Genomic DNA, 27,701 nt, shown 5'->3' with positions numbered 1-27,701 from the left:
GTTGGTCCTCAGCCTTATCCTTGATGCTGAAAGTTGAAATGACTACCTTGGTTATGGATAAATCTTTGGAAGCTACCACCAGATCTGGCAATCAATCTCAAATTCTGGGTACCTTCAATACGTAGTGTTTTAATTAATTATATCATCTGAGAAGTTACATAAATTCCATTTCCTTCTCATGTGTCCTTTTCTCCTTCCGATCTATACCTCCATAGTTCAAGTCTCTCTCTCTCTCAATAATTACTTTTTCTTGTGCTTAGTGAGTTAATATGCAGATGAATTTCTATCTACATCTGCCTTTGCACCAATAGCAGCAACTAACTATATATATTTTGTCCTGTTAGCATCAAAACTGCTACTATTATAGATATTCCTTGCTTAACTTCTACAGCTTGATACAATTCTTATATCATCAGCAACGGGTCCCTCCCTCCATCTTGTTCTCTTCATCCACCCTGAAAATACAATGTTCTTTTACATTCTACCTGATAGCATTATTCTCTATCAACCTAGTCTAATACTGGTAAGTTTTGATCAAGAATTCAATATCAATGACAAAAAAATTCCACCTCTTATTCTTGATGCTTTCACACATTAGTATACACGAACTGCAAGGAACGTGTGCATGCAAGCATACACACACACAGAGAAGAGAGAGGCAGAGAAAGAGACATCTCTGATTCCCTCCCCCAAACAAACACAAATGCACACACCAACAGTCCTAGTTTCCTCAAGTTTAGACTTTCCTTTTCTCTCTCACTAACCAACATCTTTTTTACATATCTAACTCCAAATCTATTCACACACAACCCATCAGTCATGTATATGTCTTTTTGCCTATCAAATTCACTTCCTACATCTACAAACTCCTGCACAACCTATGCATTGGTTTGTTTGTTATCATGGTCCTTATAATTCATTCCTATCATGCTGTGGCAATGGACTTACAATAAATTTAATTTAAAACCATTACTGGCTTTAAAAATTCAAACCGGTTGTTCCATTTTGATATTTATCATCATGTGTACAGCATTATATTTTATGAAATAATGGCATAGTTTATGTGTTATTTGATTGAACTTTTTCTTGTTGCAGTATCTTTGGGGGGAGGGGGGATTCTGATGAATTTAATGAACTAATGTTTTATATATCAATTAATACCATAAGATCAAATTTTCCAATAATCAAAATTACATTATTCCACATAAATAAAACTCAACTGATGTCTTACAATGTTTTTTTTTTTATTATCACTTACTGATAATGCAAACTGTTTACAACTAGTAGGGATGATACCGATAATATTATTTGTTTCAATTTCATGGCAATGAGCTATAATCTGAGTATATATAGCATATAGAGTTGATATAATCAGCCAACTATTTTTAACTGTCTGACAATGCATTGCCCATCTAACAATGTGAATGCATCTTATATTCATTTCTTTCACAAAATAAAGTGGCATATGAAAATTAAATGTCTGGATTGCACTCAAATAACAAAAATGCATTTAGATCAAACAGACTAAATTACAAATTTTTGCTTTACTCCTGCACATAGGTAGTAACTGTGCTGTTGTATGATACTATGACAAACTCGATGCACTGCAAGTTGGCTTACAGAAGTTTTAGCAATAATTTAATAGTAAGGCTGTAAATCAAAGAACTGGACATCCATCTAAATCAAGAGAGCAGGCAAGTGTGTATGTCAAATAAGCAGAAGTTTAACCTGAATAGAAAAGTCATACACTTTAAGAGAGCTGCATCTAGTTATATAAAAATTTCTTACCAAGAATGCTCAGCATTACAAGCAATCTGTAAAGAAAAGGAAAAAAAACAATTATCCGATTTAATCTCATCTTAAGATTATCTTGCATTTGATACAGCACATTAAAGCAAAATTGTACAAATATTTTTAGATATGAATACAAATCAAAAATGCAAATCCCAAGAGTGGCAATATTTCAACTTTCTTCTCTTTCATGAGACCACTCCACCACTCAACAAAATTGGTACTAAACATCGTTTGCTCCACTTTAAAAATGGAATATTCAAAATTATTTTTTTTATTATTGTTTGATTAACATATAGCATTTCAAAAAAAAAATAATCTGGAATTGATAGTGGCAAAATACTTTATTTGCAATATCTATTTTAAATATCCACAAGCAACATTAAAGCTTGCAGACATATCCTAAGAGTGAGTGAGTGAGTGTGTGTGTGTGTGTGTGTGCACACACACACGTTACAGATAGTTGTGGCTAGATTTCTTAATGGATAATTGGAGAAGATATGCGAGAGTTATTAAGTGAGGTGAAAAAGAAGAGCAAAAAAGTAAAGATTTTGATGTTGTCAGAGTATGGCAGGAGTGAGCCGAGGAGGAGAGCTATGATTACAAATTGTCAGTAAATAGATTAGTAACAGAAATGATGTGCAGTATGTTAATATATGGGGTGATGCTGATCAAAAGAATTTCCATTTGCAAGATGGACTGTATTTGAATGATTTTGGTGTCCAGTGCTTGAAAAAATTACTATTCAGTGAACAAGTTAATGTGAATTGTCAGGGAAACAAGATATGACTGCATTGCATGAAAGCAGAAATGCATTATTAAATTAAGTTGTAGAAATTGCAAGTGTAATGACACAGAGAAGAGAAAATGATTACAAAGTATATTATATGAATGCATAATTTGCTTGTAATCAACTGAAAAAACTCTCTACAACAATCTCTAATACAGAGTATTCTAATAATATAATGATATATCATTTTCCTACTGGTATATGAAAACTATGAACCACTGCATTGATTTTTTGTAATAGATTTCACGGTTTGATATGAACACAGATGATTAAGAAAATAATTATTTATTAACTTAAAAGCTAATATTTAGCTGGTATTATATCCAGCATCTTCAGAGCACACAACACAAAGTTTGTGTGCTTTTTATATCAAAAAAAAAAAAAAAAAAATCAAAGTTTTGAAATAGTAGTCCAAATGATAGTCTTAGAAAGTTTGAAAAAATGAAATAAAATAAAAGTAATAAATATTAATTTGGTCTTAAGATGACTGTCTCCCAAATCTTTGGTAGATTTATACAGCCATACTTGTTAAGGTTTGGAGTATGTTTTAAGGCTTCTGTGCATTACTTTTGTTTCTTTCCAATTGATCCTGTGTGCAGGGGTATCCAAAGCATGGTCTGCCAGACCCGACTTGCCATAGCGAAAGTGTCGGATATATATTTTTTGTGTTCACTGAGGCGGATGTCCACAGTTCTTCCTGTCTGTCCGTAGTAGGCTTGATGGCAAGAACAGGGCACTTCATAGACTCCTGGTTGTGATAAAGGAGTGCATTTGTCCTTAAGTGAACGGATGAGAGTTGCTAGTTTTACATAAGGTTTAAATACTGTGCGTAGTTGGTGTTTGTTAAGCACCCTAGATATCTTTTCAGATGTGCCTTTAATGTATGGGATGGTGATAGTTTTGTTGTAATCTTCTGTGGTAGATATAAGGGATTTCTGGGTAGCATTTAGTATGTCATCTATTTTATGGGGATTATAACCGTTGGTCAAGAAGGTGTGTCGTAGGTGAAATATTTCAGCAGTGAGAGCTATGTCATTGGAACAGATTGCTCTAGCTCTATGGGTTAGTGTTTTTAAGATACTATATTGTTGAGAAGGGTGATGGTGTGATTGTTTGACATAAAAAAAAAATTAAAAAAAAAAAAAAATTATTCACTAATGTACCACTGATTGGAACTTAACTTACTAAATTCACAATTTCCCCCAGATATATTTCAGCTATTTAAATTCACAGTACAGGCAGGTTATTTTACTTGGAAAGTGAAAATATACAAACAATTAGATAGGACAGCTATGGGTTCGCCCTATCTCCCCCCCTTAGCCAATTTCTACATAGAACATCTGGAAAATTTAGCTATCAACACAGCCACTCTCAAACCTAGTCTCTGGCTATGCTATAGTGATGATGTGTTTGCTATTTGGCCCAGACACATTGAATACATTTTTAGTGCATCTAAATAGCCAGCACCCTAAAATCAACTTTACAATGGAACTAGAACCCAATGACTGCCTACCCTTCCTGGACACACTGATCACACGTCTTCCAGAAGGTTCCTTATCATTTTTGATTTATAGAAAACCCACACATACAGGGAGATACTTACACAAACAATCACACCATCACCCTTCTCAACAATATGGTATCTTAAAAACACTAACCCATAGAGCTAGAGCAATCTGTTCCAATGACATTGCTCTCACTGCTGAACTTTCTCACCTATGACACACCTTCTTAACCAATGGTTATAATCCCCATAAAATAGATAACATACTAAATGCTACCCAGAAATCCCCTCTATCTACCACAGAAGACTACAACAAAATTATCACCATTCCATACATTAAAGGCACATCTGAAAAGATATCTAGGGTGCTTAACAAACATCAACTACGCACAGTATTTAAACCTTATGTAAAACTAGCAACTCTCATCCGTTCACTTAAGGACAAATGCACTCCTTTATCACAACCAGGAGTCTATGAAGTGCCCTGTTCTTGCCATCAAGCCTACTACGGACAGACAGAGGAAGAACTGTGTTTATTCCGCCTCAGTGAACACAAAAAATATATCTGACACTTTCGCTATGGCAAGTCGGGTCTGGCAAACCATGCTTTGGATACCCCTGCACACAGGATCAATTGGAAAGAAACAAAAGTAATGCACAGAAGCTTCTACAAGTCAGAGAGGTTGTTTCTGGAATCAAGAGAAGCCTTAAAACATACTCCAAACCTTAACAAGTATGGCTGTATAAATCTTCCAAAGATTTGGGAGACAGTCATTCATTTAGACTATTATATCAAAACTTTGATGATTTTTTTTTTTCATTTTTTTTTAAACCTAGATGGCACCATATTAGGACTTTAGTCTTGTGTTGCACACTGCTATTACTTTTACTAGCCCCGCTGTTACACCGGATTGTGGTTGTTTTGCATTTGTAACAAACTTTGTGTTGTGTGCTCTGAAGATGCTGGATATAATACCAACGAAATATTAGCTTTTAATTTAATAAACAGTTATTTTCTTAATCATCTGTGTTCATATCAAACCGTGAAATCTATTACAAAAATGTCTGACGAACACATAAGCCTATCCATGCGTACTGCATTGATTTAGCTCTCAGTATTTCTATAAGTCTAGTTCAGTGACTGAACTTGCATGCATATACAAGAATAAGAAATACAAAAGTTAGTGCCTGAAGAATAAAGAATACAAAAGTTAGGAAAGTACTTAACGTTGGTGATAGTAGTAGTGGAACAAAAAATCATTACCGTTAGTGAGACCCAGCTAACGTTAGTGAGGAGAATGTCATTACAAAAATATAATGTGACCAATTCAGTAAATTTAGAGAAAAGATCAATTAATTAGAACTCACCATTCTGATAATTGAATCACGTGTGTTACTCCTGGCCAATTTACCTATATGCAATATGAAAAACCGGAGTTTTTGGGAGAATAAACCTGCTACCTCCATATGAGATAGGTCTCAAAGAGATATTTCTCTTTTCAGTTGATTGAATTTCCATTTGCTGTTCTGAGTCTGCTATGTTCCACAGACAATTACATAATCACCAGTAAACTAGATTCAGAGAGAAGACACACACACACACAATAGGAACACATTAGAAAATGTAATTATAACACTCTTTCATTGTCACTATACAGCAATCTATCATTTATCTGACCTTCATTCTCCTACAGCTAAAAAAACATTACATGTTCTTCAGATTTCTACTATAGCTAATTGTTTATATGATTTAAGTTCAAAAGTTCTTACTGAAGTTATCACATTTAGCATAGCTCTACTGAATGCACTACACTGCACACAAACATTCTCTGTACTGCAGTTACATTTTTTTTTTAGTTGAAAAGACCTGGATTTAAATCCTATATTATAGGATTTAATATAGGAATCCTACATAATAGTTTATTCACTATATGATACAATGTGAAAATGGAAATGAGATTTACATTAAAAATTAAAGATTGCAAATTATGGTCTTCCAAGTCTCTCTATCTTGAGCTAACTGGTAGATGTCAGATGGAATTTTACAGTTCAGCCTACTGACGGTTTTACATATGTATTGCCAAAATTGTTTGCATGGTCTTCCTCTACTGTGATCGCCATCTTCTGGTTTGTACAGGATGATGGATTCCAAAAAGGGCGAGACTTCAGGATATCTGAGTTGATGTCCAAGTCATCCAAGATGTAGTTTGTTTGTTTTTTTACTATATTGACAAGTGGGTCATGCTTAGCCAGATTTAGCACAGCAGAATTAGTGACACAGTCCATCCAGAATTAGTGACATCAGTCTGAGATATGTAGTTTTCCAAAGGAATTAATTAGATCTGTAGTTGTCTTTTTTTTTTTTTCTTTTGTGCTTATTGTTCAGGTGTGAGAAGATCGATCTACTGGTTGCATGGTATAGTCTTAATTTTGTCTTTAATGATATTAATGATGATTTCCAGATGGGGCAGAGTTTTGTTATGGAAGACTAGAGCCAGCTGTTTATGTTTTCTAATATCATTTTCTGTATTGGTGATGTACGATCCAAGATATTAAAAGTCCTTTACTCTTTCTAAGGGTTTATTGTTGAAGAAGATACCTAATTGCTAAGAGCACCTAATACCTAATAGCTCTACCTAATGCCTATTTTCTCATTTTACTATTCCTCAACTTGGAAAACTACATTCTCACAGTCTATTCTCATTTACAAAATTCCATTAAGTTGCTTATAATCTTGATCGCACTCCATTTGCCAAAGATACACTCACAATATTTAATAGTAGTCTGTTTTAAATGCTCACCACTTGCTAGGAAAAGAATCTGAACCTCACATGCTTCTTAGCCACATCAGTAACCAGTTTACAGGTATAATTCTGGTTTGTACAGGATGAGGGATTCCAAAAAGGAAACCCATAAACTGCAAAATGTCACTTGTATTCATACTATATAAGTTCCCCCTTATTAACTTGTATCATATATTTTCTCATTCGACTATTTCTCAACTTGGAAAACTACATTCTCACAGTCTATTCTCATTTACACAATTCCATTAAGTTGTTTATAATCTTGGTCACACTCCAATCTTATCAGCCTTCCCCTCAGAAACAGATGACCATATCTGTGCACAGTAGTCCACTTGTGATCTTATAAAGGCATGTGAAGTGGAAGAATAAGTTCATTTTTCTTATGAATTAGTGTTCTATTTAATACTGCAGTTATGTGATGCAGTGACATTATTATTATCATAATACAGGTATCTCCATGGGATCAAGACTCATAACAGAAGATCCATTGTTCAAACAATACCTCTCACACCTCTCCTTAAACTCACTACTGATAAAGCACTCACAACCACTTCTGGCATTCTACCCATTCACCACCTTCCAAGCAAAAAAATCTAGTCCTAACACCCTTGCTAACCACTCTCTCACACAATTCCCATGGGTGACCCCTCATTCTCTCCCTTCCTGCCATGTACCGAAAAAATTCTTCAGTGCCAGTCCTATAAAACTCCTTTAATAACTTTTGTTTCTATCCTTTCTTTTAGTGTTACATGGTGATCAGCATTCATTTTAGTAAATCAATGGAGACTACACCATTTTAGGAATAATTAATTTCCTGATGTTTTGACCTTCATATTAAGGTCATCATCTGGAGTACACACACAAAGATAAGCTACATTACATTTCTACAGTAAGCCAAAGTGACAATGATTTGATCAATTGTTATTCTACTAGCCTGACCTTTAGTGAAAAAAAAAAAATTCTATTTATAGCATCATCAGAGAAATTTATATAGATAGCTTTAATACAGTACAGCAAAGTAGTGGCCTAATAAATTAATGAACATTAATTTTTATGAATGATTATCAGCATTTGAGTATCCAAATTTAGGATATTTTAGTATCTTGTAGTATAGGAATTTTAGCCTATGTAATAGCTTTAGTGATATGACAGATAAAGTGATCCTCTATTATTGTCTTTTATCCAACAGAGGACAACTAGGAAGGACTCTGTACCTGCTCTGACCTATCAATCCCTCCCCAAGTTAATTATTCCCTTTCAATAAGAAAAATCAATGTCCTCAAATCAATCTTCACAGTTTAGTTAGACCAATTTGACTCAGCATTTTTACTACGTTTTTTTTTTTTTTATTCAGTTTTCACATTCCTTTTGCTAAACCTTTCCACTTATTTTTCTCTTCTTGTTCCATCTTAAGTATCTTAATCCTATTTCTTACTAACAGATAACTAGTACCAGAGAGTAATGCATCCTAATAAAGATTGTTTTCTGTAACACAGGTATGCCTCCTAATGCTTATGCACTTTTAACATTGTTCTTTCAGCAGCTTAATTCTAAAATTAAACAGGTTTGCTCCTGCACAGGAACAGAATATAAATGTGACTTACTGGAATGATTCTAGTTTTTTTTTTTGTATGATATTTTTTGGCTGGCCAACTTGCAAACAATGTGCAAAATTTCTGTATTCTTCTACTTTGCTACAAAACAAAACATCCTTATAATCACAAATAAGCTCAAAACAACTTACCTTTCCATTTTTTGATACCAAGATGTTGAAGGACTTATCCAACCATAAATCATAACCTCGACCATGTAATATTGCTTTTGCAAATTCTTCAATTTTCTCTGGGCTGTTCTATAGATTAGCAATTAACTTATTAAGAATGCATTATAACTTATATTTCCATGAGATATTTTAAATTATGAGAAATTCACAGCACACTAATTTTAATAAATACAAAAAACTTCCAAGTACTATGTTATTTGATAAAATCTAAAAATATCAAAAAATTGTTAGATGATAATTATTTATATCTGTCATTTTCCATTGTGAAATGTATGATTGACATATTATATAAGTGTACAATATTAACAATACTTAGGATGATTGGATTTTTTTAGATTTATAGCTGAAACAACTAAGGATATGAGGACAATGTATCATGTCTATTAAATGCTAGTTTTACTATTAGGATGAGATACATGAGTTGTGGGGAGGAACTCTGCCACCTCCACTTGAGACCAGCTAACCCACTTGCAGATGAAAAGTCCTTAAAACAATGTTATGTAAAAATAATTTTACATATTACTAGTATTAAAAAATAAACCTTGAATTATAGGTCTGGACAAAGCATATATTAGATTTAAAGATTTATATATTTATTAAATTGTAGAGAAAAAAAAATTCAGAAGGAAAGCATATGAAATATTATATCACTGAAGTTAGTATAACTAATTTAATAAGTAATGAAACAAGGGGGTGCTTAAGGGTCAAAGCTGTATAACTGAGAGGAGACCTCCACATAGCCTTTAAAGGAATGCGGAGAACCGACCAGGGCTTCTGACCTAATGTCCAATCCTCACTTTCTCGTGGTGCACCCTGTTGGGTATCTACTTTGATACTGAACGAACAAGGATGGGCTGGCAATTTGGGATTTAGCCGACCAAATTGTATTCTTATTGGTTAAACTAAAATAAAAAATGATGGTACAACATGACAAAATTTCATGCCGGCTGGGGCGTCGCCCGGTTAAACAAGGCCCCCGTTGTTTTCGCCAGGGAACCAGGGCGAACAGCGAAAAGTCAGCTACTGGAGCAAATCTGAAAACAAACCCCAACTCAACATCACTAGAGTTAAAGATCGGTACTAACAACGTAAGAAGCCTGAATGGCAAAGAAATGGAGCTAGCTGAGGAATTAGATAAGTACCAGATTAATAGGGGTGACTGAAACAAAAAAGACCAAAACTGGTGAGATCTTTCTGAGCAATAAATAAAAAATGTTATATTCAGGCAATGACATTCAAGGAAAAGAAGGAGTAGCCATAGTATTCAACACAAAATACGAGGCTAATCTTCTTGAATGGCAGTCAGTCTCAAGTAGAGTAATGTGGGCAAATATGAGAATGGGGAACTGGACAATGAGACTTATTTGTGCCTATGGTCCCACAGAAGGTTCTACTAAGGTAGAAGTGGAGGAATTTTTTGACGCTTTAGAAAAAGCAACTGACACAATGAAAAAGGAAAAGTTGGTCCTTGTTGGGGATCTAAATAGTAGAGTAGGAAATGATTGTGAGACATACAAAAATATTTGGGGAAAATTTGGAGAAAAGAGCAAAGCTAATAATAATGGCAAATATCTGTTGGATTTCTGCCTCAGGACATGGATGGTTATTACTAACACCATGTTCCAACATAAAAATGTGCACAAATTCACATGGAGAGAAGAGGCTAGAAATAAGAAAAGTCTCATTGACTATGTTATTGTTGATAGTGATGTTTTCTCCCTGGTGCAGGACACCAGAGTGTACAGAGAATTTGAAATTGGAAGTGATCACTATTTAGTCTTGAGCAGGATAAATTTGAATTTCATATTGAAAAGAATAACATGTAAGAAAGTTTTAAAGCGAATAAAAGTTGAGCAGCTCTCAGATGTGAGCTGTAGACTAAAATACACAAAGATTATTGAAGGAAAAATGAAAGAGTTTGAGAACAGGAATCAAACCTTGGAGATTCATTGGCAAACTCTGAAGAAAACATTGATTGATTCTGCCAGAGAAGCATGTGGTGAGGTTGTTTGTAAGGATAAAAAAATCAGAACTCCCTGGTGGACACAGGAGGTTAAAGAGGCAGTGAAGGAAAAGAAGAAAGCATACCAAAAGTTCCTGTCAAATAAGTCAGCTTGTGCTCTTAGAGAATATAGAGACAAATGCAAGAATGCTAAACACTGTGTAAAACTAGCTAAACAAAAGTCATGGGAGGACTTTGGCAATATAGAAAATAAATATCAAGAAGGTGGCAAAATATTCTGGAGGTTGTTGAAGAAGCTTAAGAATGGAGGAAAGAGTGCTATAAAAAGAATTAGAGATGATAAAGGTGACATGAAAACAGGAGAAAAAGATATCCTTGAAGTATGGAGTAATTACTTTGAAAAACTGCTAAATGAAACAAGCAGTGATGACAGCACAGTGGTAAAAAACACTGACCAGGCATGCAGTCAGGAATACATATCCATACTTGAAGTAGAAAAAGCCATCAAAGGCTTGAAATGTGGAAAGGCAGCAGGAGTAGATGATATTCGACTAGAAATGCTGAAGTATGGTGGTATAACAGTCTTACAGTGGCTGCACTGCATAGTTCAGAAAGCCTGGACAGAGGGACGAATTCCCGATGATTGGAGTAGAGCTCTCATAGTACCCATATATAAAAAGGGAAATAAAACTGCATGTGAGAATTACAGAGGTATTTCCCTACTGAGTGTTCCTGGCAAGATCTATGCAAGATCTATACTTGAGAAACGGTTGAGAAGAATTGTGGAAGAAAAGCTTGGTGAAGAACAAGCTGGATTCAGGCCAAATAGAGGCTGTCAGGATCAGATCTTCACTTTACGACAAATAGTCGAGAAAGCATGGGAATATAACAAAGATCTGTATTTAAGTTTTGTCGATCTGGAAAAGGCATATGACAAGGTGCCAAGAGAGAAGCTATTCAATACGCTGCAGTTATATGGTGTCAATGGGATATTATATCAAGCAATACTTAGTCTTTATTTGAGTTGTAAGTCAGCAGTTAGAATTGAAGGAAGTACAGGAAGATGGTTTAATGTTAAATCTGGTGTGAGACAAGGATGTACATTATCCCCTCTGTTATTCATTATCTATATGGATCGTATTATGAAGGAAAGTGGTATTAAACATGATATCGAAATTGGAGATGTTAATGTCAGCTCTTTGCTCTATGCGGATGATGTTATACTTCTAAATAAATCCGCTACAAGTCTGCAAGATTCTCTGACTAAATTGAATAGCTCTTGTAATAGATATGGTATGAAGGTCAGCAATAAAAAGACAAAGACAATGAAAATAGGCAGAATCATTGAAAATGTCAACTATGTTGTGAATGGAGAACCTGTGGAACAAGTAAAACATTTCAGCTATTTAGGCACGATTTTTACTGAAGATGGTAAATTAAATATAGAAATAGACAACAGAATCAGCAAAGCTGGTATGGTGGGAAGTCAATTGAATAAATTCATATGGAATAAGAGAGAAATTAGTTGCAACACTAAATTAGCTTTATACAAGACAGTGTTCAAACCAGTTTTAACTTATGGATCTGAGAGCTGGGTCCGAAGTAAAACACTTGACCAAAGACTAGAGACTTCAGATATGAGAGTCCTGAGAAAGATTATAGGCGTGAACAGGTGGCATCAATGGCAGTATCATATTAAAAACGAGGATATTAGGAAAGAACTTGACATTGTCAGCATCCAGGAATGCGTTAGCAGAGCTAATCTCAGGTGGTATGGTCACTTAAACAGAATGGGTGAGGAAAGATTAGCAAAACAAGTGCTCTCTGCCAGGTTGGCAGGAAAACGACCGATAGGAAGACCAAGATATAGGTGGATTGATACGGTACACAGTGCTTTAGACGATAGAAATATAAGAGCTGATAATATTGGAGTGTTGACAAGTAACAGACTGATTTGGAGGAAAATTGTAGATAGGAAATTAATAATGATGTAATTTTTTTCATGTAGTACTATCATATCCTGTACACCCCTTGAGGGTACATGGCAGGAATTTGATGATGATGATGATGATGAAACAAACAAAAAAAAAAAAAACCAAGTGAGTTTTATCAAAAAAAAAAAATAATAATAATAACAATCCAGTAAGTGGAGGAGGCAAACAATCAATCTTTAAAATGAAAGTAAAGAGCTCTTTGCAAACTTGAGATAAGCTCATATGTATCTAAAGGACCAGAAAAGTAACAGAATGGACAACCAGAAAGAGAAGACAAGGAAACCCAAAAACAAGATGGGGCAGGTGAAACAGAAAAACTGGCTGGAAAGGGATGGATGGCGGAAGGAGAAGACTAGGAAAATTGGAAGATCACTTCATTCTGCAGTGGATCGAAAATGGCTGAGAAATAAGAAGTATCTAAAGTCTTTGCATTAACTTTTCTTGGTTTGTAGATTGGACTAATAACATTTGCACGATGTCTGGTTCATGGCTAAAACTATACCAGTGAAACTGATGACTGGCTGCCTACTGATGGCTATAAGGGGGTATAAAAATATCCCATGATGTTTCTTGTTGCTTCTAGTTAGGTTTTGGTTGTTTTAGATGCTTCATATGATGTCTGATTGGGAGTGGAAAACCAGATCACAGAGATTGTCTGCAAGGATAGAAAAATCAAAATATCACGGGTCTCACAAAGTTAAAGAGGTGGTCCTGAAAAAACACATTGAAAGTTCCTAGCAAGTAAGTCAGCAAATGCTTTTAGAGACTACAGAGAAAATTGCAAAGAGTAGCTAAACAAAAGTCATGAAAGAAGATAAATATTATGAAGGTGCTCAGAAACTGTTTCAGAGGCTACTGGAAAAGCTTAGAAATGGAAAAAGGAGGAATCAGAAGTAAAGAGTTGATAAATGTGACGAAAATGAATCTAAGAATATCTTGGATGCCTGGAGCAATGAAAAAATTATTAAATGAGATAAGCAGTGCCACAAACAGTGGTAGAGAATATCAGGAGGAATGCAATAATGAGTACATTGTAAGTACAAATTGAAAAAAACTTCAAGTAGTATTTTGACCTATTCTCTAGGTATAGTTCAACATACTTTATATTAAATTATCATCTCAATTTTCATAAAATTTATATATCAATGCCAGTATGCAATGCAATATAATAATATTATATTATAATATAATTGTAATATCATGTAATAATATGAAACTTACCATATCGACAAAATGTTCTTCTTCAGATAAATTTACAAAAAATGCAGCCTATAATATATAAGATTATTGCTATTAATCATTTTATCATTAACAATGAAACAGCATTATTTAAATATGCAATTTTAATAGATAAACCTAACCAACTTTAAGAAAAAATAAAATATTTTCAATAAATGACTTAACTCCAGGTGAGACAGGACTGATTTACATATTAAAAGGACAATAACTGCAAATTACCTGGCACATTAAACTTACGAGTACTTATGTTTCTCCTTTGTCAAAGTTAATAACTTAGAGGTTTAATTTAACAAATGTAGTTTATGATATCACTATCAAGATCATGATACTCAGTTATATTATTGGTCATAATGCTGCTGGGTTTTTATTTTTTTATTTTTTGCCATTATACAGTGAGCTATAATCAATGTGCCCATAAACAATAGTATGCTTTTATTGAGCAGTTGCACTATCTTTATAAATCAAACTCTGCTCCCTCACTCCCTCCACTAGTAAAATAAATGAGGGGAATAAAGAGATTTATATTTCATGTGCTGAAATGCAATTCATCATCAAACGTATCAAGGATTTAGGCCTAGTATGGCCTGTTCCAGCCTTAGAAGTCATCGTTGAATCGTTTAAGAGGACGTCCTGGTTTTCTTTTTCCTAATGGACACATAATATACTTTAAGGCTTGTTTTGGTAATCTTTCTGTTTTTCATTCTTTGAACGTGTTCCATCCATCTATGTTTATATTTTTTAATTTTTTCAATTACTGGTTCTTGGTTTAATTCTTTCATAATATCTTCGTTTCTTTTGTGATCAAATAGGGTATACTTTGCAGTTTTTCTCATAAACTTCATTTCTGCTGTTGTTAATCTTTGTTTGTCTTTTTGTTTTATGAAATGCAATTACTCATGATAATTATCTCAATGGATTAAATGTATTTGCAAGAACAAAGTTACTTGCAAATACATTTAATTTGCAAGTAACTCAAGTCTGCACAGAGAGTTACAAGCAATCACTTATAATTCTCTGTGATTATCAGACCTAAATTCCTTTAATGAAATCTGGAAGAAAATTTACACCAAATCAATTTGCAGAGGTAAAAAACTTTCTCAACCATCCTCTTTCAGCTTTGCTTAAAGAGGATGGGTGAGAAAGACTAGTTACTTTTACCCCCCCCCCATCTGTACTCCTCAATTTAGTAGTACAAAATGCCATCTACTAATCTCTGATGGAAAATGATTTCATTGATGTCATTTAGTGTGTGTATAATATTGATTTTTTTAGATGAAATTTTAGTGGTGCTTGTAGCACTGAGATAGTATAATATAGCATCCACACACACAGGAAATAAAATAAAACAATAAAAAGATTAATATTAATTATATGAATGGCATATTCTGGAAAACTGAATGAACTAAGTTTAAAAAACGGAAGGATAACAAGCAACAATCAGTTAATAGTTGTGTGACAAGCCACATGTACACAACATTATATTAGGACACATAATATTAGAATCCTTTAAAAGGGAGAACATATTAAAAGCTTTTTTTAAAAAAAATTCAGTCACTCTCATGGACAAGAGACTGCAAAGCTTATATAGCAAATCATTGCCAAGCATGAGATAAAGTAAAGAAAAAAAGTAATCTGTTGATATTCTCTTGAAGAGCTGCAAGTTATAGTTTTTAGGGAATACTTCATGAGGAAAGCAGTTCCACTAACTGAAATAGATGGAATGAAAGATGAATGGAAATAGCAGCTTTAGTGAGTCAGCAATTCAATTCAACTAAAAGTACAATGGGCAACTATATGAAAAATGGAAACATGGTGAATATCAGTTCTGCTGAAAATACCCATGGAAATATCTATAGAAGAGGCACAATGCAGAAAATGTCTGTGGATTGAGAAAGTTTGTAAGAAGAGGAGTTATCAATTAGCCAATCTACCCTGTTCTGAACAGCATCAAGAATCTTTAGAGCGGCCTTAGGTGCACCAAAAAAAAAAAAAAAAATGTTAGAATGGTATTTCAAGTCTGGATAGATTTGTATAGAATTTGGAGTTGGAGAGATGAAAAGTAATGTCTTGAGCAAAAAAAAGATGCTAAGTTTTTTTTTTTTTTTTTGGAAGTTGAGGATGCAGCAAAAGTGATATGTTTGTGCCAGGAAAGGCTACAGGAATAGAGATCTGGTCTTAACTGTTAAGCTGAGATTATTAAAGGGTGGGGGGGAAGGGGAAGAAGTAAAGTATTTTTGAGAGGAAAAAGGCAAAATTGTGTTTGGAAGCACTGAAAGCAACTAGACTATTATGACCTCATTGAAGGATGTGTGGAGATCGGTGTTTACAGCACTGACTGATGACTCTGAAGCTTGAGATGTGCAAGGTTTGTTGTATGAGTAACAGGAATGAAGAGTGCTATCATGAGCCAAACTGTGAATAGGGTTTGAGATCAGTGAACAATCAGTTATATATATATATATATATATATATATATATATATATATATATATAAGGAAAAGGATCAGGAAAATAGCAGATCTTTGAGGAAAACTTGCATTACAAGGAAAATCTGAAGATCAAACATCCTTCACCATCACATATTGAACAAACTGAGAGAGAAAACTAGCAAACCGATGAAAGCGAGTGGAAAGAAGACCATACAATGACAAGAAGCCCTCAATACAAATTCTATCAAATACTTCAGAAAGGTTGAGCACAATATTAGCACAGGTGTCTCCAAGCTTTTCTATGGCACATACGAAAAGGCTTCATTGTTGAACTCAAGCCTTTTGGCTCTTTATTTTAGTAATTACTTTTATGCACCGACCAAGAGTACGCTTATGAAAAATACATTTCTGACATTTCAAGTTCCTTAATACTGAATGAGAGTTTTTGCTCTCTTAGGATTCTGCCTGGTCTCTGAAAAGAACCAACCAGTTCGAAATAGTTGTCAGGCCAATAAAATCTTATCAAAATGGACTAATAAAAGCAAATATATAGACATTGGGCAGCACCTATGTCTTTTAAGTAGTCCACACTAAGACAACTCGTGAATGCCGAGGAATGTATTCCTGCAAGCTCTCTGGTCAACTTACGAAACTTTCATAGTTTCTACATTCAACATTGAAACAATGCTGGATCTAATATCTACATTGCTTATGTATTATTTAACTCTTATTGTTCACGGGATTCATATGTTAATTTTTTTATATACTTTGAAGTTTTATCTTTGTTTTAAGAACAGCATAGTCCCTAAGTATAGCTGAAGTCCTAGTAATGACTTGAGTTATAATTAGGGACCATGCTGTTCTTCAACTAGTGATCATCACATCTAACATTGTTAATTTTTTCATCTTTTAAACTAATTATTAGATGGCAAGGAAGGCAATGGGAAACCACCTTGCTTCGTAATCATCTCCCTGGTATAGTAGCATACTGCTGCCCCACCAGCCCTAAGGCTGAAGGGAAAATACATACAAACTAATTATGTACTAAGGATGCTCATGAAATGTTGACCAAAAATTAATTTACAACAGCAATCCATTTTCCAAAAATGAGATAAGATATGATTTGGTAACAACGTTTCCCCCATATTTTGCCAAATAAGAGTTCTGTGGAATTGGATTTAAGGTAACCTGAATGTGGACTTAAGGTAACCTTTATCTATTGATATGAAAATAATGTGTACGTTTAATAAAAAATGTTCTTTTTTTTTTTTAAGTGTGTATTGCAAAACTATACCTAAATTTGAAATCTTTACTAAAATTTGTAACATTGTTACAAATGCTAATAAATAAACTAGTTAGATAGTTATCTAAAGCATATAAATAAATAAAATTAAAAAAAACCTAAATTCATTTGCAATGAAAATGAATGACACCACTATACAAGAATGCTACAGCAAAATAGTCTTTTGATTGTTTCTGATCATTTCCACACTTAATTTTGTCTCAGTTCAACAATTTAAAAACTTTTTATGAATTAAGTAATGAATAAAATTTTTATTAAGAAAACACATCTAATAAAAGGGATCTATCAGGATAGCACAATGAACTGGGGAATGGTGTCCCTACAGCAAAATAAATCAATTACAGTAATCTACAATTTATTTGACCACATTGGAAAGGCATTTTGCCATTCTGATAATATAATCAAAGTTTCAGATAATTGAAGTATAATTATGTGGTACTGTATCAGAAGTCAAGTGGCACACCCAAGTCAGTTAATTGAAGGATCATTTTGAAAATCAGATAAACAATGTATTCTGATTATATTAAATGTAAGGGTCCATGCTTTTCTAGGGTTTGCCTCTAAATATAGAGATATAGATATCTGTTATACTCCCAATATAAAATCTTACATCTTTTTTCTGTGCAATTCTATTTGCTAATGTTCCACCTCAAATTATTAATCATATTAACAGTTGCAATGTAAGCATAACATGGAAATTAAACTGTTAGCACAAATGAGAAAAAAGAAGCTGTTTTAGCATATTTATAAGATAAATATAATGAAGAAATGATGATGATGATGATATAATGAAGAAAAGTATAATAGATACAAAAGTTGAAGAAATGAAACCAATAACAAAACCTAGGAAATAAAATGAGAATTCTGGGATAACTATTCAAAACAGCTTGAACATGACTTATGGCACACAGAAGAAAATATGGAGAATAATTAGAAACCAAAGAATTGAATTATGTGAGTATATAAACATATTCACATAACTGAACAAAAATGTTGGGAAGAACACTACTAAATTGCATGCAGACGAAGAAAATATAACTTTGCCTGAAAATTAAAAGATAAAGACTTAGACGTAACATCATAAATATAGAAAACATTAAGATTAGACTCAGAATTAGAAATAGGAAAACAACTAAAATAGACAAAATACAGAATGAATTGTTAAAATATGGAAGAAGAGAAATATCTTGGTTAACTATTAAAAAGTATTTTCTAAAAAACAAATACTATGGTGAATGGTGGAAAAATATCACAGTGCCAATTTTTAAAAAAGGACATAAATCAGATCCAAGTAATTACAGAGGAATCAATCTATTGCCAATGATGAACAATTAAATGATGAACAACAAGGTTTTAGTTTAGATCAGGAAGATCCTACAAAGGGAGATGTAATACTTACTGTGAAATTAATAAAAAAAAATCAACAGAATACAACACTCCATTTTTATGTGTTTTATAGATCTGTATAAAGCATCCTACTTATAAAATTACAAGATATTTTAAATATAATGGGGAAAAGAAATAATAAAACACAGATAATAAATCAAAGATATTTATAGAGAAAATGTGTAATAAAATATTGAAATAATGAGCAAAAGAAACTGAAGGAATTAGATGATTCGTTACATTAACTGTTCAATATTTTCATGGATGAAATAATAGCAGAAATAAAAGATAAGAAATGAAATGGAATAAAAATTAATAATAATATAGTAAATCTAATTTGCTATGCAGATGATGTAGTAAAGGTAGCAGACACAGAAGATTATGATTATTATTATATGGTATCTCTATGGAGTCAGAAAACTCAATGCAGTGGACCTACACACACTAAAAAAAAAAAAAAAAAAAACATAATTTAAACAGAGAGAGAAGCCTTATAAACTCAAGGAACTACACAAGATTGTCCAAATTAGGCTTTTTGCAAACACCCATGCCTGCAGTGGGACTTAAACCCATGACCTGTTGGTTAGAGAGTGGCATGCTATCCACTCAGCCAACCAGACAGGTGAGAATTAGAGAAAGAATTATTTTATTTCCAATAGATTTACCAAACACATAACATCAATAAAAAAAAACCCTAAACACTAGTAATTTAGAGGTAAGCTAGAAATAAAGAGAAAGATAATCAAACAGGCGATGTTTTTAAATACTTAGGAATTTGGTTTAATTCAGAAAGAATAACAGAAAACTAAGTAAAAGAGCAAGTGCTTAAGGTAAGCAAGATTTATTTATGGAGAAATAGAATAACATGGAAAAATAAAAATCTAAATGTTGTAACTAAGACAAACTATGTATACATAACCAGTTTTAACTTACCCATCTGAAACACGAGCTGAAACAGTTAAACAAGATCAAACAGTTAAATACTACTACAGAAATGAAAACTGTTAGGAAAAACTGCAAGAAAAACAAAATTTGAAATCACCAGAAATGAAGAAATATACAAAAATACCATGCCTCACAACCAGTAAATGAATGGATAGGAAATAGGAAAAATGAATGGCAAAAGCATGTCAACAGAATGCAAAAAGAAAGAATAATTACATGAATAGAAAAATGGAAACTGAGTACTACAAGACCAGTTGGAAGACCACAAAAATGGTGGAAAGGTGGATTGCAATAAACATTGTTACAATAGGCCTCAGACCTAAGGAGAAGATGAAGAAGAAGAAGATAAATAGTTGCAGTATCATGAAATTCTATATAATGTATACTTACACTTTCAATAAGTTTTAACGAAGTCTTATTAAGACCCTTTGAAAAGTACTTTTCTCTTGCTTTGGCCCATGATACTCTGATTGGGGGAAAAAAAATGTATTAAAAAATTAATTTTTACTTTAAAAGAAAGATGCATTTTCATTTACTGAAACATTAGTGTCACAATGAAATTCCAAATGGAGATTAACCAAACAATCAGAAGAAAGAGTACTGTGTGAATTACTATGGTATATATCACACAACATAAGGCCTTCACAATTAACCAGCTATTCAGCTATCCCATAATCTGTTCGCTGTAAAAAATATCACTATTATTTATAGTGATATATTTTAAAACACTGCTAACACATGTGAGGGAAATCAGAATTTTATATATAAACTCCTGCAATTTTGCTCATTGCAACCTGAGCATCATTCAAGGATAATGCAAAAGTCTGGTTACAATACACAAAGTATGAAACATCATCATCACCAAATTCCTGACATCTATCCTCAAGGGTTGTACAGGATATGATAGTACTACATGAAAAATTTACCAGATATTATATTTCTATTGTCTAAGACACTTTGTACCGTATCAATCCACCTATATCTTGGTCTTCCTCTGGGTCGTATTCCTGCCAACCTGTCAGAGAACACTTGTTTTGCTAATCTTTCTTCGCCCATTCTGTTTAAGTGACCATACCACCTGAGATTAGCTCTGCTAACATATTCCTGGATGCTGACAATGTCAAGTTCTTTCCTAATATCCGTGTTTTTAATATGATATTGCCATTGATGCCATCTGTTCATGCTTATAATCTTTCTCAGGACTCTCATATCTGTGGTCTCTAGTCTTTGGTCAAGTGTTTTACTTCTGACCCAGCTCTCAGATCCATAAGTTAAAACTGGTTTGAAAACTGTCTTGTATACAGCTAACTTAGTGTTCCGACTAATTTCTCTCTTTTGAAACATAAGAAAGTCACATAGCATGAGAATATTTTCTTGTCTTATCACAGCTGAGTGAACAAGAGAAAGCTATTACAGTTCCCCAGTTCCAGGGAACCATGCATAGTTCTATAATTGAAGGTTAACTTCAAAAAAAGTTTATTGTAATTATTCCCCAAAAATTTGAGATAGACATGCAGTCTGAGCAATGACATAAGGTTCTGCAAATTTCAAATATTAAATCAAATTTAAATATGTAGATAATCAAATTTAAATCTATTGTAGTACAAAATTTTGGTTGGATTCCATTGAACTCTGTCTAGCATCTATGGCATGAGAATAATTCATCAGATTAATGGACTGGCTGCACAAAAAGGCAGATCACATATTATCGAATGCTACTTTCTCGTTCTAGATTGAAAGGTGCAAAACCTAAAAGCCTATTAACCACCTTACCGGCCGTTGTGGATCAAATACGCATCCGCATACGCTTCGTATCCATCATATATTTCATTGTTATAACAATGGTATTACAATTTTAATAAGCACTTCGCATCCATGATAAAGTGAACGTCTATAGACGTCTTGGCCGGTAGCGTGGTTAATGATCTCTGCTCTACTCTATCTGTTTGTGATGCTTGTAAAACTCAATCCAACAGTCGATCAAAATTCAAGTGGTAAAAACAGTCTATCCCATATAAAAAGGATTATCTTACAGAAACAAAGCCTGAAGAAGAAAGTACAGATGCAAACTCTGCAATCTCCTACTTCCTTTTAAAAGGTCACCTAATCTAGCATACTCTAAAATCAAACAATTTCAAATACATATGTAAAAAAATGGCATATTCAATCAATTTCATGATAAAATTATTATAATTTTATAAACACTGAACTGAGAACATAAAGAGAATTCCAACTGACATTTAAGATCTCTCACCACTGTTCTGACATCAATTAAGATACACTGAAATTTCAAATCAATTTTTTTGCTCAGTTTTCATCAGAAATTACTTCCTGGTTTAACCATTGTCTTAATTATGATAGTTGTGGCATTGCATGTACTAAACACTCAATGTTAGGACATCCTCAAGCCAACTCAACCATCCTTATCTGGATAAAATGGATATTCGTTCCATTTAACAACAAATCAATTCTTTCTAGCTCTTTCTCTGTGAATCATTTTCAGAGTCAACTACTGGTTGGATCAGGTATGAGACCTATGGCTTTAAGCTGTTTTCTCATAGGAAAACTAGTGTGCCAAGAATCGTAAACTATTTTTATGCGACTTCAAATCAATAATCAATAGCCATCTAATATCCTACTAACATACCAATAAACTTCTATCACCAAACTAGTTTGTATCCAATCGTGTTCTGCAATTGCTATAGTATAAAAATCTAGATGGAAATATCTTTTGGAAAAATCAAGACAACCTTTATATAAATTTCAGAAGGACTTTCAAGTCAATGATTCACAGCAAGCTAATAAACAAACCCAAGACTAATAGTATCACAGGTTTACTACTTCAATGGTTTAAAGCTTTTGGAATACTCAAAAACAACAGGTACGTACTCGCAAGTAAGTATTTTTTCCAATCTCCTTATTCTGAGTGATTTACTCTAAGCAATGTTTCAACTCTTTGTTTGCTCATCGACATCAATGATTTATGTGATCAACAGTTAACCAACTCTGTAACCTTTCTGGGTAATGCCACTAAAGTGTACATTCATTCAAAAACTCTAATGTCCTTGAAAAAGATTCGGATCTCATTTACAACTGGTCTTAAGGTCTGTTTAACTGCAAACAATATGATACACCAGTCTTATACACTGGTCCATCTCATCAGTAAATTGAATACAGTTATTCTACAAACTATTTCAGGATGCTATATGATATACCCACTGTCCAACCTTTAACATTTATGTATTTTGTTCTCTCCTGATTTAAACTGATCAGTGCACTGTCTGTATATACACTGATTTCCATCAATTACATAAAGAAAAAAAATCGTGATAACTCAAAACACTGTATGATGAATTTTATGTAATTTGCAAAAAGCAGTATGATATGAGATGTGATATGAGATATAAGAAACATCCACAAAAATTGTAAATAAATACCTTAATTCAGCAACAAACGAATTAACACATGAAGATAATAGTCAAAAACAAGAAGTCAAAATACGATTATGAGAGTGCCTCAATAACGAATGAGGTCAGCCCTCATGGCAATACAACATCATAGTGATCTGTCATGCTGTTTATAATGGAGTCCAGGAGCTCAGTAATAATAACTGCTGCTCCTTCAGAGCTCTCCTAAGTCCCTCAAGATTTGGAGGAAGGGGGACTGAGGGCAGCAACACATCTACCTAGAGTATTCTAGACATGATCAATAGGATTAAGGTCAGGAAACCTGGCCGGCCAGTCCACACATGTGATAGCCTCTTGAAGATATTGGTCCACAAACTTCACTCAAAGAGAACAAGCATTATCGCTTTGTAGGATGAATGTCTCTTCTACTGCACCAGCATATGGACAAATAAAGGAGTCTAGGAACTTGTCTCTATAAGTTGCAGCATTTGTGGTTCTACCAGAAAGCACGTACAGGTCGATGAGTCCACCTAAAGAGATGTCTCCCTAAACCATCACACTACCTCCACCATAAGTGTCCCTTTCACAGATATTAGAAGGATAATAACGTGTCCCTGCTTCTCTCCCTGGTCTGTATGCTCACTGACTGGTGTTTGTGTGACAATATCTCCACTTCAACTAGCCCAAGACCAGCATGGGGTTAGTGCTGTTTACAGATGTCCTGATTTACTCTACAATACAAAGTAATAACAGGCCACCTTCATAAAGCTTTCTGCACACCCACTGTGTGCAGAAAGAGAACGTTGGAAGCAAATCCAACGTTCCCCTCATTCTTCCCAAGTTATTTAAGTTTTTCTCTGTGTTCCTTAATTTATGGAAACCTGCATACTTAACAATTGAATGTTAACCTGTCTCATATACAGATGTGGCAGTTATGAAGATACTTTACGTGCAAAATTTTCTTTGCTTACACTTGAATAAAGGATTAAATAAGAATACAATTTCTTGTCAATTTTATTTAACCTATAACCAAATGAAAAAACTTTCCACAACTACCTCTGATCCAGAGTATTTTAATAATAAGGTGATACACCATATCAATACTTGTATATGGGAAAAACATTGAACTTGGTCAACAGTTATCCAGAGCATCTGATATTTTGGACTGGAGATCTTGAGGTGACTCGTTGAGATTTATTCATCCTATCTTTAGTGACTTTGGGTTCGAGGCTTCTTCAGAAGGAAGTACCAGCTTGCTACTAAATTTATTCTATTTCTCTCCTCTTTTCTTTTTTTTTTCTATCTGTTCTCTTAACTTAAAATTTAGGATTGTTCTACAAACTTCAACTGAGCAATCCTGAGTGGGAAAGCCTAGAGTTCAAAGTAGGCATTTTCACAATTCAGAAGTATTTATGACTTCTTGCAAATGAAATGGCCAGAATGACTCCAGGTTATGCTCGAGAATACAACAACCACTCCGATCATTGACAACAGACCAGAGTCTCACACTCTGTACTCACATTCTGACTCATGTTTATCCCACGAAACAACTGAGGAAAAGATGGATCCTGCAAAGTCAGAAGGAAAAAAACAATGCAAGAAACCAACATCAAAATGAAAGTTCAACCTCCATGGAATCAGAAACAAACCAATGTAAGGAAAGAGCTCCTCCTGTTATCCTGCAAGTCAAGGAACAATGAAAGGAAGTGGCCACGGCCCTCAAAAACCGTAAAATAAATATTACAAAAGCCAGGAACCTGGATGACAGGGTCCAAATAGCCAGACATGGTAGCTGACTACCATGTACTCACTAAACTTTGACGATAAAAACTTCCATACACATTTGGTTTGAAAAGCAAAAAATCTTCAAGGTGGTACTGTGCAGTATTACAGAATCCGTCACCACTGAAGAGGTCTGAAGAGACCTCCAAAACTGCAAACTAAATCCTATTAAAGTTAGCTGTATGCTCTGAGCAGGCCGATAACAGCCAGTGCTCTTGTCCTAGTGGAAATCAGCAAACAGTACTGAGAAATCTGATCTAAAAGCAGTTTGCAACCTGGCTATAAAACCAGAACCATTAAAATGGAAGGCAACAATTGGACAATGCCACCATTCTAAAAATTTGGCCACTCAACACTGCTACAAGGCTGATTTCTGCTGTGGTAAATGCAGAGAAACCATGCAAGGGCTTCCTGCAAAATAACAAAAACAGAGCCAGCTAAATGTGCCAACTGTGGCAGACCACATCCTGCTAACTACAGAGGTTGCAAGCAATACTTGGCCACCCAAAAATTAACAAAGAAAACCTAAGAGCACCACCAACAACAACTCCACAGGCACCCACAGCAAATGCTGATAACCCACCAAACACATTCCTTGTATGCAGAGGTGGTGGCTTCAAAGCCTGCAGGAAAAACTGAACCCCAATGTCCAATCGATTCCAGCAAAGCTGAAGTCATAGCAGACACTCTGAGTAAAATATTAATTGAGTTCAGTGAAGCAAACCCCAGCCAGGACACCACAAACAAGTTTGTGAAGCACACAGAAACAATTCTTACTGCACTAGTTGGTGGCTAACAAATATAGAAGGCCAAATTCTCTATTGATTGTGTTCTGGAATGCCAACGGTCTAGGAAACAAAATGTGCAAACTACAAGAATTTACAATACATTATAGTGCTAAGGTAATCCTCGTAAATGAAATGCACTTTCGACCAGCCAACAACCAAAGACTTAGGAACTATGTTCTATACTGAAATGACAGACCAATGCCAAAGATGGGGGGGGGGGGGCTGTATTTGTCAAGCTCAATATAGAACACAATGAAACTGTAAATCCTGCCACTGCCAACACAGAAATCATGGGAGTGGAGGTTTCCTGAAATGCGAGTTCCCCAAATGCGGGTTCCTTGAAAATATACTCCATATATAACTCTCCAAGCAAACAGTTACTGGAAGTAGACTTGAGTGAAATTCTCGACATAAACGAAATTCTCCTGCTAGTAGGAGACCTGAACGTTAAGCCCACAGCCTGGAATAGCAGACTGAAATGGTAGAACCCTCAATGACTTTGCTGCCACCAGGAACACAGTGATCACAGGACCTCCAGAACCCCCCATACTACAATGTGGCAGGACTTCCTGCTGTTCTTGATATAGCAATAATACAAAATATTGTGCATCAATAACAAACAAGTACAATGGACAACCTCAGCTCTGACCAAAACCCAGATTTACTAAAACTGGACTTACAATAAGTAAGTATCCCAGATCGGGTCCCAACTGTCAACTGGACAAAACTATCAACCGTTCTACACTAATCTACTGGCCCAATTCCTGCCATCAACTCAAAGGAAAAAATTGCTGACTCAATTTTGAGCTTAGAAAAGCAGACAACAACTGCAGTAACAGCTGTTAATGCAGTTGTGCTGATGTCATGCACAAACTCTGATCAACTTCCAGATAAGATTAAAAACCTGATCCATGAAAAGTACAGAACCAGGTGCCAATACCACAAATGCTATCCCAAGAACACCAACAATGTCTTAACAGGACATCAAAGGAAGTTCAATATGCACTTAAAAAGTATCAAAATCAACAGTGGGAGACAAAACTACAGTCCTTAAACACAGAGTAACAGATGCTCTTCAAAATGACCAAAGATGTATGCACAGACCATAAATCTCTCCTACCAATCCATGGTAAACATGTTCTGGTTAAATGTGAAATACACAAAATTGAAGCCTTTACCAACAGCCCAGAGAAGCAGTGTAGTCCAAACTAGATCTAGTGCAGATTTAGACTTAATGAAGTACATAGCTGGGTAAGGGTGTGTGCGTATATGGGGGGGGGGTCTGAAAGTTCTGATAAACACCTAGAACAAAAATGATATTAAATTTTTGTTCTAGGTGTTTATCAGAGCTTTCCAGACCCCCCCCCCCCCCCCGTGTGTGTGTGTGTGTGTGTGTGTACACACACACACACACACGCTCATAGAAACTGACAGTGTGTAAAACTAGCTAAACAAAAGTCATGGGAGGACTTTGGCAAGAATATAGAAAATAAATATCAAGAAGGTGGCAAAATATTCTGGAGGTTGTTGAAGAAGCTTAGGAATGGAGGAAAGAGTGCTGTAAAAGGAATTAGAGATGATAAAGGTGAAATGAAAACAGGAGAAAAAGATATCCTTGAAGTATGGAGTAATTACTTTGAAAAACTGCTAAATGAAACAAGCAGTGATGACAGCACAGTGATAAAAAACACTGACCAGGCATGCAGTCAGGAATACATATCCATACTTGAAGTAGAAAAAGCCATCAAAGGCTTGAAATGTGGAAAGGCAGCAGGAGCAGATGATATTCGACC

General features: G+C 34.4%; 1 protein-coding gene across 4 annotated transcripts in view; it reads right to left on the bottom strand.

The window, feature by feature from the left end:
- LOC150109126 (carnitine O-palmitoyltransferase 1, liver isoform-like) overlaps positions 1-27,701 on the bottom strand; it is a 307,532-nt gene that overhangs the window by 63,166 nt on the left and 216,665 nt on the right. For all 4 annotated transcript variants that reach the window (XM_090405758.1, XM_090405762.1, XM_090405750.1 and 1 more), the window contains exons 12-15: positions 20,322-20,397; positions 13,851-13,898; positions 8,634-8,741; positions 1,789-1,814 (exon numbers count right to left, since the gene is read on the bottom strand). In XM_090405758.1, coding sequence (XP_090261884.1) covers positions 1,789-1,814; positions 8,634-8,741; positions 13,851-13,898; positions 20,322-20,397 — 258 coding nt within the window. The remainder of the gene's footprint in view (positions 1-1,788; positions 1,815-8,633; positions 8,742-13,850; positions 13,899-20,321; positions 20,398-27,701) is intronic.

The sequence above is a fragment of the Typopeltis vanoorti genome, chromosome 2 (assembly GCF_054136105.1).
Source record: "Typopeltis vanoorti isolate ZY-2024b chromosome 2, IOZ_Tvanoo_1.0, whole genome shotgun sequence".
Classification (NCBI taxonomy): Eukaryota; Metazoa; Arthropoda; class Arachnida; order Uropygi; family Thelyphonidae; genus Typopeltis; species Typopeltis vanoorti.
The sequence above is the reverse complement of the archived record's forward strand: the minus strand, read 5'-3'. Positions and strand labels throughout refer to the sequence as shown.